Genomic DNA, 15,625 nt, shown 5'->3' with positions numbered 1-15,625 from the left:
ATCCTAGTTTATCAAAAAGTTTAAATTATTTACTTCTAATTATTATAAAACGCTTCATTTGAAGAATGCAAATACTGGAAAATTGTTAATAACAATGTTTGCTGGAATATTTAGTTTAAATTTGTAACAAGATGTGAAGGTTCGCAAAACAAATTATGGACTTGACAAATTTTACACTACAGAAATACTTGAGAAATCTTCGCGTTATAAGCGGAATATACCGCGTTATATCGCGTACGAAAAAAACCGTTATATAAGTACCGCAGGGGGATTACTGAACTTATAGATTGGTTTGTAGTCTTACATTCTCAATAGGGCATGGCGCCAGTATATTTCTTTGACTGTGTCGTATATTAAGGCAACTTGTTTTCCGTGCGGAAGGCATTATTAGAAACGTAACACACACTTATATTATATACACACAATTATATTAAATGCGTAATCGCTAATGCGTTGACACCCTTTTTTCTATATTGATTTATTAACTATGCGTCGAAATAGTGATAGGTAACTGTTTATTACTATAATGGAAGACCGAGTATTTTTGTAAAGTAAATTTTGTAGGAAAACGAAAATATATATCGATGATAGTTTCAAAATATGTTTGCGATAGTAATAATTTGTATTACCCAATTTTTCTAATCTTAAATCTTTTTGGCATGCAAAAAATAAACTATAACATCATCTTAAAATGTAGATTATACTCATTGTACTGGTTAAGACGTGAGCCTCATCGGAAGTAGATTTCGTTACGGTACATCTGAATTTGTGTCAAAAGAACCGGCCTTAGCGCACCCAGCGCATGCGCAGATCTCGCGTTGTAAACCAATACTAATATTTGATTATTTTGGTGTAATTATATTTTTGTAAAGCATTATTAATAGCAATTCATATACTATATACTATACTCTATCAAAAGTTATTAATCTCATTAACAATACATTCTTAAGTTAAGTAATAAATAAAAATGTATAAATATAAAACTAAATTTAATTTAAAAAGTATGGTCCCTGTATATCTTAAATGCAGTCAGCATATGTCTGGCTGTATTGGGATACTTATTTGTTTAGCCAAGAAACCACCAGCTCTGCCAAAGAGAATATTATTTTAAAATATTTTAGTTATTTTATTTATTATTAAGGTTGAAATGTCAAGATGTAATTTATATGTAATTAAGGATTCTGTAGAAACAAAATTTCGTTAAGATGATATGAATTCTTTTGGCTATAAGTTCGTTAGAATAGAATCGTTTAGAGTTTAAAAATAATAAAATTTACATTGGCGCATTGGTTTCACTGATGAAAAGCTTCAAGTCCTTAGTCGTCGAATAGAATTTTTGCATCTAAGATATTTTCCTTTATCTTACGAAATATCATTAACACATTGACAGTGCCAGTTCCATAACCCGTGCAATTAACATTTTCTATTGTTTAGAACATAGAAGTAATACATTAAGTACATTTGGACATAGGCTCATCCGGCGATCAACCTTCATGTTAAATTGTGAAATCACACATAAAGGTAAGAGGCAAAATGGCCTAGCGAAACGTTAAGAAACAAGTTAATTCAAATTTCGAACAAAATAATATTTTGAGTAAGATACATTACGCGATATTTACATTTATATAACAATTTTAATAAATCACGTGCGATATTTTACCATTTATTTTCTGCATTTATATATTAACTGTAATTTTGTAAATTGCGAAATTTGTGTATTAAATGAATAGGTACATACTTAGTATAGAAACCACAGTGTTTGAGTTAAGTAAAATGTACAAAATACAGCCCTTTTTTTTGTGCATGGGAAAATTTCCATGTTTTATATATATAATATAGCAAACGGCTTGATGTTAAGTGATAACGCTGTGACACTTTCAAACGCATTGACAGAAGGCTCGCAAGTGAGTTGCCGGCCTTTTAATCGGTACGCCCATTTTTTGAATGACTATGAGCCGAATTAGTTTGGAAATACTTCAGAGAGTAGCTAGTTCCTCATCGTGTGATGTTGTTGTTCATATTAAGCAAAAAACTGAGCCAGAAATCTCTAGTTGAATTTACAAGTGAAATATAATTTTAAAATTGCAGGTAAAAGCGTATATATATACTAGTAAAGTATAAGAAGTAATATATTTCCGGCAAAGATTATCGCAATCTCAGGCCAGTTTTCCTGGGGCCAGGCAATAAATCGATCCGACTAGACGTTATTATGCAATACGGAGCGACGACCCGGCACATAAGTTGAGTGGAGTAAGTTTCTGCAATATTTTTTGCTATGAGCACTGCTTAATTTTGATAAATTATTGGTGAGAGTTAGAAAAAAACTTGCTTGATAAATGTGCTGGTTTATAAATTACTTTATAATTCTTTATTACGAAATAATAAGTATTGAGCAAGTTATTTTGTATTATCAACTGTTCATTATTGGCTCAGACCTAAGGCTTAGGATGGACAAAAGACTTCTCCAGTCAAGATGTGCATCAAGTCAAGCCATAATAAGACAACCAATGATAAACCGACTTTTTTTTCATTCATTCCATAGGAATCTGAGCTTCTTTGGGACAAGACGTCTTTATAGAGACACACATAAAAATGTTTTGGGAGAGATATAGAAGACTTGAGACTCCAGGTACAAGCCTTATTTTTCATTCGTACCAAAGGAATCTGAGCTTCTTTGACACACAGACGTTTCTATAGGGCGATGTCGAAGACACGAGGCCTTGCTTATCTCCTACGAGCTGAAGCTACAAAGCTAAGACCGCAGGAGAGGGCATACAGACCTTATTTAAAGCCAAAAGTAAAAGGTTAAAAACTATATTTTCCAATTAAGTAAGCGATCAAATAAAATTTCATCTAAGCCAGTTTTTAGATGAATATAAGAACGCTGAATTCATAAATGAATTAATGATTATATAAGAGTCTTTTTAAAATTAAAAAAAAAATCGTATCAGCGACTCCATAGCTCATTTTCGAACTCTGTTCACAGTTCAACGACAGCAATCTATTTATTTAGCACAGGGAAGGAAACAGGACGCCGTGCAATGTCACCAGGACTGGTTTGTGGGATTCAGACACATACAACATAGCCTTAGAGATGGTACTGTGTTTATTATTATTACCCATACAACAGGTCATTTAATTTTTAATATTATTTTTATTATTAAATTAATTTGATTACTAGAATTTAATTATATATTAATTTAACTTAAGCTATAAAATTAATCTATTAACTCAACAAAAATCCCACGAAATCTGGTTTTTAATCCGCCCAAAAAATAAATCTAATTCTTAACAATTATTCTTATTTTAACCTTTACTTTTATTTAATTAACACCACATTACACTAGACTTCATTACTGATATTCCAAACCTTTATTAATATTATTATTATTATTTTCTACTAAGTGTTAATATATACTTTTTTTTGCGACTGAGACGCAAACTAGCTGGTGGTTTTTGACAGAACGACCAGGACTGTGGAAGATTCTGATCCTCAGCATAATGCCGAGGTAGAGCAAATTACAGCCATAGCACATACGCATTACATACTTGAGATGAACCGAATGGGAAAAGGAAAATATCTCTCATTATATCTTTTATTTAATTTTTTCTCTTTGATTATTTTTTTGTGTGTTTGTGTGTGTAATAAATGATATGTCTATTTCTATGTCTTCATACTATCAACGTCACAATAAAAAATCATATTTCAGGAGGTGAACAAACCTCACATTTTTGAGAAATAATAACCTCACATTTTTAATAAGCAAATGGACTCTTGCATGCCATGCAAGAGTCCATTTGCTTATTTATCCAAGACCTTACTAACATCTTACTATATGTAATGTATGTAATGAATTGGCGACCATAGACTAATACAATAATAATCTATAGTTTAAATGATCACTTACCATAATAACAGATGATATCTTCATGATGTTCTCATTGCTAACCATTGAATCGCACATTTCACTGCATTTATATCTTTAAGTTTCTTGCGCTGTTCTATAATTAATTTAAAAACTGATGAAAGGTGTCACAAAACAATCGTAGATTTTACGCACAACTATTATTTATATTTATATTCTCTCCCTTCTGACGTCACTAGTCCCTCCCGAGATTTACCGATACCGATATCAAACAATTTGCCACGCACATATTCGTTATAGATTATTGGAATCGCATTCTATTGTTTTTTTGTTTGTAGCTTATATGTACACTTACATTTAAACGGAAATGTTGGTTGAAATGTTTAATAAACCCTAACCTTTACGCATATTTGTTATAAAAAATAGGTTTTAATATTTTCTTTATATGTATGATGTTCCTATTTGATATGTTGTATGGACAAGTTTTATATTAGTATCAAATACAGTATGAATAGAAAAAAAGGAAATGAATAAATACTAAGTAATTTATAATCAATTAGTTACAGAATTGTCGCTACTAACTATTTGCAAAGGACGATTCATTAAATTAGGCTTGTAGTCGTAATAACACCTGTAGTCGTTCATCAAAAGTTAACTATTACTTTAGGAATTTAGTTTTACTAAATGGACAGAAAATGAAAAAGTCCTTCGCTGCATACATAAATTAAGTTAATTAATTGGGCTTAATTTCGTAACTCAGTAGTAAATTATATATTAGAGAAAATTTAATGATTGATTCTATTAGAATACGCATTTTTTTAATACATAGGACCCCTTACATAATATCCTATTAGGTACCAATACTATCAGGCAGATCTGGGGCCGAGAAGCTCCGCAAGCAGGGGAGTGAGGTATCTCCCATTTCCTAAGCAGGGACTATATTTGCTTTGAATTAGGTCTGGTGTACTTGGCGTCTCACGCCGGGCCCGGGCGATAACTTAATACTAATCTTAGTAATGGGCGAGACCCGTGTTACCTGTTAAACATGCATTACACTACTATGAAAGTTAGGCAATGTATTAGAGAAATGTCAAAATGAAAGTGTTTTCGACGATACAAGTGCTTGCGGCGATTCTAAGAAATGTCATGTCACGGTGATAGAAGTTACAGGTTCAATGTCTATAAGCACAAAGAATCGATTGGAATTACGCGTAGAGGTAATAGCTTCATTTAGTGTTAGCAGTGTTAAATATTCGATAGTGGGCTGATCAATTTTAAAATAGCATCGTTAAAATCTGGTACTAAATCCGCATTGTTAAATTGCAACGCACTCGCGAGCCCTCTGGCATTGAGGGTGTCCATGGGCGGCGGTATCACTTAACATCAGGTGAGCCTCCTGCCCGTTTGCCCCCTGTTCTATAAAAAAAAAAATTGTTAAGCAAAAAAAAAATCGTAAAACTTATGGTTTTATCATGTTTATAATATATATCTTTTATGTAGAAAATGCATTATTACTTTGTGCTATAATTAATAAATAAATGTTGAAATTAAAGAGTTTATTTACGTTATATAGTATGTAAAGTATATTTATTAATATTTACTTATTTTAAGGTTTAAAATGTAAAATATTTATTTCAGAAACAGAAATGAAATTTATTGCGAACTAACTCCCGTAAAATCCAATACATTTAACTTACGGTAGTAAGACTAAACGCTAAGGGTCGTTTCTTGAATATTAACCCTAGCAAGTACTGTAGAATAGGATAGAATTTTATCTATACCTAGAACCCTAGCGGCATAAAAATGATTTACGAACGATTAGAAAGATTATTAACGTGAGGCAAGCTAAAGACTGATTATTTATTGATAGTGAATTTTAGAGGATATTTGTAAGACTGACAAATTAAATTATATTTTAGAATAGTTAGTGTGGAGTTTCTTGCCCATTCTTCTCCACACGAAACTAACATTTGGAAGGGGCAACTAGAATCATCTTTATATTTTAATCTTTATATTATTATCTATTATTTAACGTTCAAAAGTGCCATTTTAGGTGGTCTAATTGGAATAAATGATTTGATATTCAATACTTGATTTTGATTGATTATATTCGATGCTATATACAGTCAACAAGTTTTTTTCACATGATTATTAATAAATTTTTAATAATTAGGGTACCATACCATTCCAAGTGGAGTTCAAAATTGCACCCAATATTCTGTATATAATATATATACAGAATATTGGGTGCAATCTCAATCAAATCACCGAAATTACGAATAATTAAGATACAGATCATTGCATTTTCACTTAATATAAAAACCAAGTTAATTAGTAATTAATTTAATATTAAAGTTGATTTTACACAGATTAAGTGAAAATCCAAATAATTGTAGAAAGTGTATCATTTTATAAATTTTATCAAAGTGTGACAATTTTGTTAGTAATTTTGTCATCACGCTTGTTTCAGGGGAAAGTGAGTTTGGTCTTTTATGTTTTTATAATTTATATTACACGTCTTTATATATAAATGTTATAAATTGAATTTGAAGGTAATTTATAAAAAACATATTTAACGTACATGCAGTCGTGAAAGTATGTATTGAGGAATAGAATATTATATGTAAAAAAAATACCAATATAGAAGTAAAATTATTTTAAACTCGATTTTTTATCTTGTAAAGTTTTGTCCACCGACCAAGTTCGTTGTGTCCAGACACCACTTTTAATTTACTTTATAAATCTTCTGTGGACGTAATTTTTTAAATAATTAAACATATAGAATATTGATAAATGTATGGGAAAAGTTTAAAGTTAGAAAAATATATTTTAGAAATCAGGTTAAATACTGTGACACCTTTCATAAGTAACATTAAATAATACTAACCACAAACCACAATTGTCTAACCAAAACACAACACAACACTTCACTTTTCTTATTAGATCGATACGTGCGAGTTGATTCGCGATCGCGCGGGAATGATCGGTGGTACGCAAGAGTCGAAATATGGCCGCAGCGTTAAGGCATAGTGTATGGTAAAAGTTAGCGGATGTGTCCGATGCGATGTGGGCTTTATTGGAATAGTTTAAACGTGTTCGATATTCGTAATAGTAATTAAAATTGACGCAGTCCAATTTAAATGTTTTTAATAAGATTTATTGAGTTTATCCTTTCGTAAATTTTTTGACATTTTGTATATATAATATGTATTCTATCTTTAGATATATGTTTGTTTTTTTGTTATATATAATTTATGGAAGCTTTATGATTACGAAATAAATAAATTAACACTTGGTTCAATAATGTTATGTAGTGCAATTATTTATTTACATGTATAACATATTCGTAACTGGATTTTGTCGAGTACTTTGGATTTTCGATTTGTCTTTTCAAAAGAAAAAACCTTTACAGATTTAAATAAAATATTTCATTAATCAAACCCTTAGGGGGATTTTGGATAAACTGTTATTTTTTTGCAGCAGTGATGGGCCCGTATACTGGCTCAATGCTCGACTCTAATCACTGAGGTCGTCGGTTCAATCCCCGGCTGTACATCAAACTGTATTTTAATATTAGCTCGAACGGTGAAGGAAAACATCGAGAGGCTTGTCTTAGACCCAAAAAAGTCGACGGCGTGTGTCAGGCACAGCAGGCTGATCACTTACTTGTCAATTAGATTGACAAATGATCAGGAAACAGATAGAGAAAGCTGAGTCCTAGACTTAAAAAATGTTAAAGCGCCACTGGTTTTTAGGTAATTTAAAACAAAACTATCATGTAATATGTTTACATTAATAGCTGTGAATAGAGCTTTTGCAAAACTGCGCCTTAAGTTGAACGCGGAAGGCGGCTGACCGATACACGGAGCATAGAGGTTTGTATCCTCATACTAATTACTAACAGTACATAGTAATTTAATACCAAACTCAATTGTGAATACATGAAAAGATTTATTTTTATCGGGCAAACGGGCAGGATGGCCCATGGACACTCTTAATGCCAGAGAGTTCGCGAGTGCGTTGCCGGTCTATTAAGAATTAGTACGCTCATTTCTTAAACAACCCTATGTCAAATTGGTTCGGAAATACTTCAGTGGGCAGCTGGTTCCACAAAGTGGTGGTGCGGGGCAAAAACTGCCTTGAAAAACGCTCAGTGGTGGATTGGTCATATTTCAAAAATGTAGACAATTGGATTAAATGAATAATATGGTGGGCCTTTTCGGTTTCCGGCAATCTCTTCCACTGTACGGTAAAAAATTAAGATGAGCGCACGAAGTGAAAACCTACATATATACAATTACTTATACATATATAATAATAATAATAATAATAATAGCCTTTATTTCCAAAAAAAACTTTAAAATTTAGGGATGATAAAACGTCATTCAGTTAAGTTTTGGTTTGTCCACCGTTGAACATAGGCCTCCTCCTTCCGGATCCACTCGCGTCTGTCGCGGGCCAGGCGCGGCATATTCATTTATCATATCTCTTATTTTTTCAGTTATAATATAGTTATTTCTCTTTATCCCTGGTATTGTTGGTAACTTTTCGACACTGGTTTTAATTCGATGTATAATATTATTATTCTTAAGTGTTTCTTGTTCTAGTGGGTTCAGTCCTGATTGACTATATACATATATACATATATTCCTGACTATATACATATATAGTCAGTGAAAATTACATATGAATTATGATCTAGATTCAGGAGCGTCAAGGCGTAAATAGTTGTTGTATATTTTGTTCTTACACTGGAGACAAATGAACGAGAAATTATAAAAACTTATATAACTAACAAGGCATATTGGATGTATGATTAAGATAGTTAAAACACAAACCTTAATTAATATTATTGAAATAAAAAGATAAATATTTTAAATAGTTTTTAAAACAAGTGTTAACAAACGAGAAGTTATAAAAATATGCGCCGTCATTTTATTAACTGACAATATAGCATCCCTACGTATTGCTACAATTTTACATCAGGCGTAAAATTCTCTATGTTCGAGAATATCCGTTGCGTTTGTCATGATTAGTTCGCGAAAGGCGTGTATTTGTTGCAAGTGAATAATTATAAATAATATAAATATATCTAATAAAAAAATAAAAAGGGCTGACTTTGGCTTAATAAACATAATTATCTCTTGTTAAGGATAAAAAAATCGATTATGAGAGAAAAAACCGATGTGGTGTTTTTAATATTTTCAAATCTACCTTTGTAGACTTTATAGAGAAGGTCATATTAGGTACCAAGGTATCTTAACTTTTACAACGGCCTCGGCATACGACCTAAATGCAGATGAGAATGTGATGGCATATCCATATTTATACTTTGTTAAGGACATTTAACCAGAGGATATCTATTGATTTAGTAGTTACAGATATATATTTGATATATGTATACCTTTGGTATACCCAAATAAAAATGTGCGTGCGTACAAAGTACACAATATGTCAGAAGTAAAACTTCTTTGTAAATTAATTTTTACTAAGGTAAAAGCCCCAGACGATCACTATTAGAAATATTTGTATATCTATATTCATACTGTTTACACACTGTATACGTGCTAATGATAAAATATATCAATAAAAATCTGCATTTACTGCACAAGAAAAAATGTTAATAAGTAAACCAATAGCGTGTATTTTTCTCGATCTCTTTTTCTCACTATCTCTATCTCTCTCTCAGTCGCTCTCTCCCTAAGCTTCAAATCAAACGCTGCACATTCGTGACGTACCGTAAAAACTTTACCCTCATGCGCCTAAAGAAGTTTTACTTCAAAATCCAAAGACGGTCTATTAATCGTATGTTTTGTTTTTAATTGAAACGAATCGCATCTTAAACGATAAGAAGCTTTCTACTAGATAACATATTTTTTTAAAAGTATGTGATAATTGACGTATATAAAAGTATGGAAGTCAAAATATCGAAGCATACATTTAAAATAATTTAGTGTCAAAATTAAAATGGGATCTTATTCTAAAATGGTGAAAAATGATTAAAAAATGTATTAACAAAATGTTTTGTAGTGAGTAAAGAAGTTGTGTAATAATCACAGGTGATCTTAAGAAGACTTTTTACTGTTCGGCCTTTTATGTATAAAAAGATCAAGGCTTGTTTGCGGTTTAATCATTGTTAATGATCGAATCATCATTTATGTTTGACCCTTTACGGTTTGATTACAAGACAATTTTTATTGCGAAACAGTGGAACTTCTTTTAAATTGATTTTAATGTCTGCATTTTGACATGGAATTATTGTTTGTATACATTACTAGCTGCCCCCGCGAACTTCATTTCTCCTTAATGTCTAGCCTACCTTTTAGTACATACCAACATGGAACATTTTGCTATGGTTCGGCTTTCCGGAATGAAAAGTTTTTGTCGTTCTGTGCATTTTCCTCTCTATGAACCTCAGAGTTCACGTCAAAAGTTTTCAATCAACAAATAACAAATAAGCGTTAATCGCAGAGGGGTGAAAGTTAAGAGTTGTATGTATTTTTGTATGCTGTATCATAAAAAAATACGATAAAAATTGTGTTGGACGCTCCTTATCACTTAAGGGTTAGAAAGATAGATAGTAGCCGATTTTCAGACTTACTAAAAATACATTAGAACATTTATAAGAATCGGAGGAGTATGGAAACGAACATTGCGATACGAGAATTTTATATATTGGATACATATTATTAACTTAAAACATATAGGGGATGTTTCGTATGATTGACATTTGCTGAGCATCTGTCAGGTAGTTCAAAATGTATTATCTATAGCCTCATTTATTAAGGAGGTGAAAATGCGCTTACGCAGGCCAGCGCCACAGAATTCAGACCGATCTGTGGGACTGGTTTAAGCCCTATGCTATTATGCTATTCAGAGGTGTATCGAGATCCTACTCACTACAACCACCTCAGTTCTCCACAACCCTTAAGATGTAAGATGTTCCTTGGCTCTCAGGGTCCACCAAGGCATTCAAGACAATGACGCTAAATCCATAAGCCAACCTGCACCATATAAACAGGAACACAACTAATTTATATCATTACACAATTATGTCATTATGTACTCGATATGAACATAATATTAGAAAAGAAATTTACCTATGTATTGTCTTTCTTTTTTATTAACTTTATGAATGTATATATCCGCACATTTCTGTGGAATTGGATTAATACATGCTGTTTTCACTAATCGGACCATGCAGAATGTTAGAATTCCCATATATAAACGCATATGCAATGCATAAAATTACGGTTTTAAGTATACTGTTTATCATCAATTCAATTTAATATATTTTTAACTGCACTAACTTAAATTGCAAGACATACCACAAACTATGCCGCGAGCTTTTAAAATTGCATAAAACCCTCAAAACGACATCAATTTGTCATAAAGGGTGCAATCAAGTGGAATGCAAATCACACATACTTAAACCTCATTTAAGGTGCTCAATCAAATTAAGTCATTTTGCTATTCAACTAAATTGCAACTCTATTTTAAAGCAATATGGTAGTATTTTAAATAAATCGGTGCGGCACTTAAGACGGTCTGTTGTGGTGTCGTTAAGGTAGGCTTGGCGCTTGCAAAACTCGATTGAGGTCAACTTAAATGAATTTACGAATGAATGAGTGAGTTCAAGAACCTCAAGAGCGGCTGAGATTTAAAGGACGGAACATAATAATTAATATTACATAAATCTTTTGTGGGAAATTGGCCGGTTTTTTAAGTTAACAATGCCCGCTAATTAAAGGAAAAATATAACTATAGCAAATGACTTTATAACTATATAATATGCGAATAAAAAAAGGTAGTTAGTATCGTAATGACAAGTAAGTTATTTTTTATATATTTTTAATTTTTTCGTATTATATTCATGAAACAGGACAAAAGCAAAGATTATTAAGTACGTGAAAAAATATCGATATGATAAAAGTTAATTACGCGGTATTCAGTAAATCTAATGTATATACCTATTAAAGGCATACTTTACTTGGCCATCGAGCCTTTTCAGACATACTTAATTGCTACATGAATGCTAACTAGTCACTACATATAGTATGCTATTTTAGTCGTAAAAAAAGTTTTTATATTTATTTACTGGAGTGACCTATTGTTGTAATTTGTTTAAACACATAACGGATATAATAATAATATAATCTGGCTTGTAGCCCTCGATTTTAATTATTTAATAGCCTGGTCTGGCCTTAAGTTGCATTCGTTTCTTTCATTATAGTCGATCAGCCTATTTGGGTCCAGATGTATGCAGAAGTGTCAACGGGTAATGTAGAAATATCAAGAGATACATTGCTGAGTATTTTTTTATATTTTTTCAAAATAGCGTATTAACCACGCAATAAGGCAGATCTGTAGCCGAGTAAGTTCCTACTTTCCTGCTTCCTAGCAGGGGAGTGTTAAATCCCTCCTTTCGAAAAGGAATTTTATTTACTAAAACTACCTCTGTTAGCGTCTCCCGCCGGCGACGACTTCAGAAATATCATCATAATATTTATGTACGATTGCCGAGTATTGAACGTGGGTACTAGGCATACCCCACGGTTAAGCACTAGTGACTAGACCAATACACGGTATATAAATAAAATAACAGTGTAGTAATTTAGAAAACGTAATGTTGTATTTAACCCATCATGATTTACACCATTGATAGTTTTACTTAACTCAATCGGTCGTTAAATGCGAGTATTTCTTTCGTTTTATATATATAAAATTGTATATGTTAAAAATCACAAGATACAATTTTTAATGTGACAAGCACTTATACGCAAACATTACATACACGAAGATATCAAATATTTAACAAAACAAAACAATTACTTAACAAAACAAAAATTAAACAAAACACAAAATGGCTAGTAAAATTTTTTTTACAAGAAAATAAACAAAAATCGATTTTAATGTGTGAGGTGATCAACTATGGATATCCAGACCTCGTTTTTATTACACTCTCAACGCATTCGATCTTTAGATCATTTTTAAGGTTAATAAATTCATTCTCAACATACAATTGTGTTAGAAAGTCTGCTCCCACAGTTGTGCAAAGATGTTATTCATTCAATGTTTTATACCGATAATCTTATTACTTAAGTCTTTTAATAGAACAGCTGTTTAAAAGAAGAATCGCGAGGCTGTTGAAACAGCAGAAGCTTTGAGGAGCTTTATGTTTGTATCCGGTCCAGACAGCTGGTTCCATATGGTGGCAACTCTAATATTCCGAACAGTATATGGGCCGGGTTAGTAATTTAGTATCAAATAATTATCTAACTGTGGACGTTAAGCTTCTTGTGTTAACTTAGCATTTTCTTCCAAATGACTGCGAAAATAAACGTAATCTATAAATGAAATAATTAAACATGTAAATAAACATCAAAAATTCAATTAGAATGTTTCAGGATTCCTGATTAACAAAAAAAAAATGTTGCAACAAACCTTCTGGCCACAGATTTATGTATCTGTTTCGTGATCACTGGTTTATAATAGGCCAATAGGCTATCAGCGTTCTACGTCTGATACGTCACTGGCTTTTAGTGTTTTCTCAAACCAGTTGCCTCACGATGTTTTCCTTCACCGAACAAGCGAGTGTTAAATGTGTACATAGACAGAAAAGTCTATTGGTGTTTGGCTACAGCGTAGGCGGAAATCGAACCCACGACCTCAAATTTCTCCCTGAGCGATACCTTCGTCGGTTTTGCAGGAAAAGTTTTTTTATTTTTAGCAGCAGATTTTTGTTTTACGCATCCTGTACTGTCATCTCTTTTTCCAGTTTTTCATTTAGTTTTTTGCTATCCCTTGCGTCATCCGCTAACAATATGTGTATTAACAGGTGTTTGAGGCTTTGAAGGACTACCATTCAGTCCATCCATTGGTGTGAAACGCTTTCTAATACCATAGTGACGACTAACCACCGGAACCTGTGTTAGGTAACTGATTTTTCCGCGTATTTTGAAAACTTTCTCAAACAGGAACAAATACCGGTCATACAAGAAAAAACTAGACGCGGAAAGGAAGTTTCACTGTTAGTTGGCTTGGTCTAACTTCTTTTACTTTTTATTTACTTTTTACTTGATGTGACGATTATTGACCTTATTCTCGAAATGTATTTTAATTCAACTGTTTTTTATTTAATTCCATCATTATCTAGTTGGTATATAGTATAAAATAACGTAATTTGGATTTTTTAATTTTTTTTTGGAAAATTTATTTTTATAATTGTCATACATTTCGGATGGAAGCTTTTGTAAAATAATCAGTAGAATTGTATGTTTGATGTCGTAAACTCAATAAATAAATAAAGTTTTTATAAGAATAAGTTAATGAATCAGTTCACAATTTGAGATTGATTATAAATAAACCCGTTAAGATAATACTAATCGAATATGAACTAAAAAGTATAATAAATATATAATAAATGAATTTTTTATAGTATTTAATACTTTTAATTGATAAAAGTTTTATATACCTTGAAAGAATATAATTTATCTCCGTTCCAAGACACTTCACATTAAGCGCATCAAAAGAACACTACTTTCTTACTATCTTATTATTTATATAGAAATATTGCTTAAGACTCTCTACATTGTTATTATAATTAAAAAATATATTTCTTATAAAAGTAGTCACTTACCCGTATAAAAGGATTCTTCTTTGGTAAATCATGGTCCACCTCATCTCTCGATTCCTCATCAGCGGAGTTCACCCTCACACAAGTCTTATGTATAGTTGGCTCACCCATACTCATACATTATACACAACCGCACATAAAAATGTATGAATCCAAAACGTGATGTATAATATGCACGAATTACGAAATTTTAAATTTAGAAGTAAAACTTGTAGAATTCAGGGCACTCGCAAGGTAGTTTTTTTGAATTTAGAACGTCTATACTAATGGATTGATTTAAATTACTTTTTGGAAAAAAACACCAATGTCGACGATTCTTGAATTTAGAACACTGACACTAAAACTCGAAAACGTTGATATTGCTCCGTTATCCGCTGATCTGAAACAAAAAATGGAGTGTTTTCAATGAAGTTTTTACGGCAATTTAATTATATTTTGATTAACTAAACAAAATATATTATTATTTATATGATGAAGAGTTGTTCCCTTGCTCCCCTTTGAGTCATATGTTATTTGCATCTAACGGATTTAGCAAAGATTTAAGACTAAGGTGATAATGACGAATGTTAGTTTATTTATGCTGATATCACTGTCATTGTGGGATACGAAAGAAACGTAGTATTATTTTTTATAACCTTTAAAGATGAATAGCCTTTTGTTCATTTTCCGGTAAATATGTTATACAGTAATACAGTTACAGTTAAAGAAAAAGATTTGTATTTTTCTAGCAAAGTTTATTTCTTCTGAATTTATTAACTAACTATTAAGTCTATTAATCTAACTATAAAGTTTTGCTCTCCTTACATTTACCATAAAAAAAACATTACTGCGCAACAAACCGCTTACAAAGAGCCCAAGTTGTTAACATTTTTTTATGTTACAGGAGGCAGACGAACAGGAGGCTCACTTGAGTAATACCGCAGCCCATGGACACTCGCATTGCCAGAAGGCTCGCAAGTACACTGCCGGCCTTTTTTAATTTGCTCTCTTTTCTCTTATTAAACATCCTGCACCGTAAATTCAAAGTGCATGTTTTTTTTTCGAAGTTTTTAATTACTATTGAGGGTAATTATATCACAATCAACTGTATATGCCTCTAGGTCTATGATAAATAGTAAACGAG

General features: G+C 31.7%; 1 protein-coding gene across 2 annotated transcripts in view; it reads right to left on the bottom strand.

Annotated features, from left to right (window-relative positions):
• LOC110996356 (rhophilin-2) overlaps positions 1 to 15,625 on the bottom strand; it is a 64,862-nt gene that overhangs the window by 32,348 nt on the left and 16,889 nt on the right. The window contains exons 1-2 of one of the 2 annotated variants that reach the window (XM_022263987.2): positions 6,754 to 6,842; positions 3,909 to 4,002 (exon numbers count right to left, since the gene is read on the bottom strand). In XM_022263987.2, coding sequence (XP_022119679.2) covers positions 3,909 to 3,965 — 57 coding nt within the window. In that variant the 5' untranslated portion in view covers positions 3,966 to 4,002; positions 6,754 to 6,842. Of the gene's footprint in view, positions 1 to 3,908; positions 4,003 to 6,753; positions 6,843 to 14,505; positions 14,882 to 15,625 lie in introns of those variants that run through there. The other variant, XM_022263986.2, reaches the window with a different exon arrangement.

The sequence above is a fragment of the Pieris rapae genome, chromosome 5 (assembly GCF_905147795.1).
Source record: "Pieris rapae chromosome 5, ilPieRapa1.1, whole genome shotgun sequence".
NCBI lineage: Eukaryota > Metazoa > Arthropoda > Insecta > Lepidoptera > Pieridae > Pieris > Pieris rapae.
This window is presented reverse-complemented; position numbering and strand designations above follow the sequence as displayed.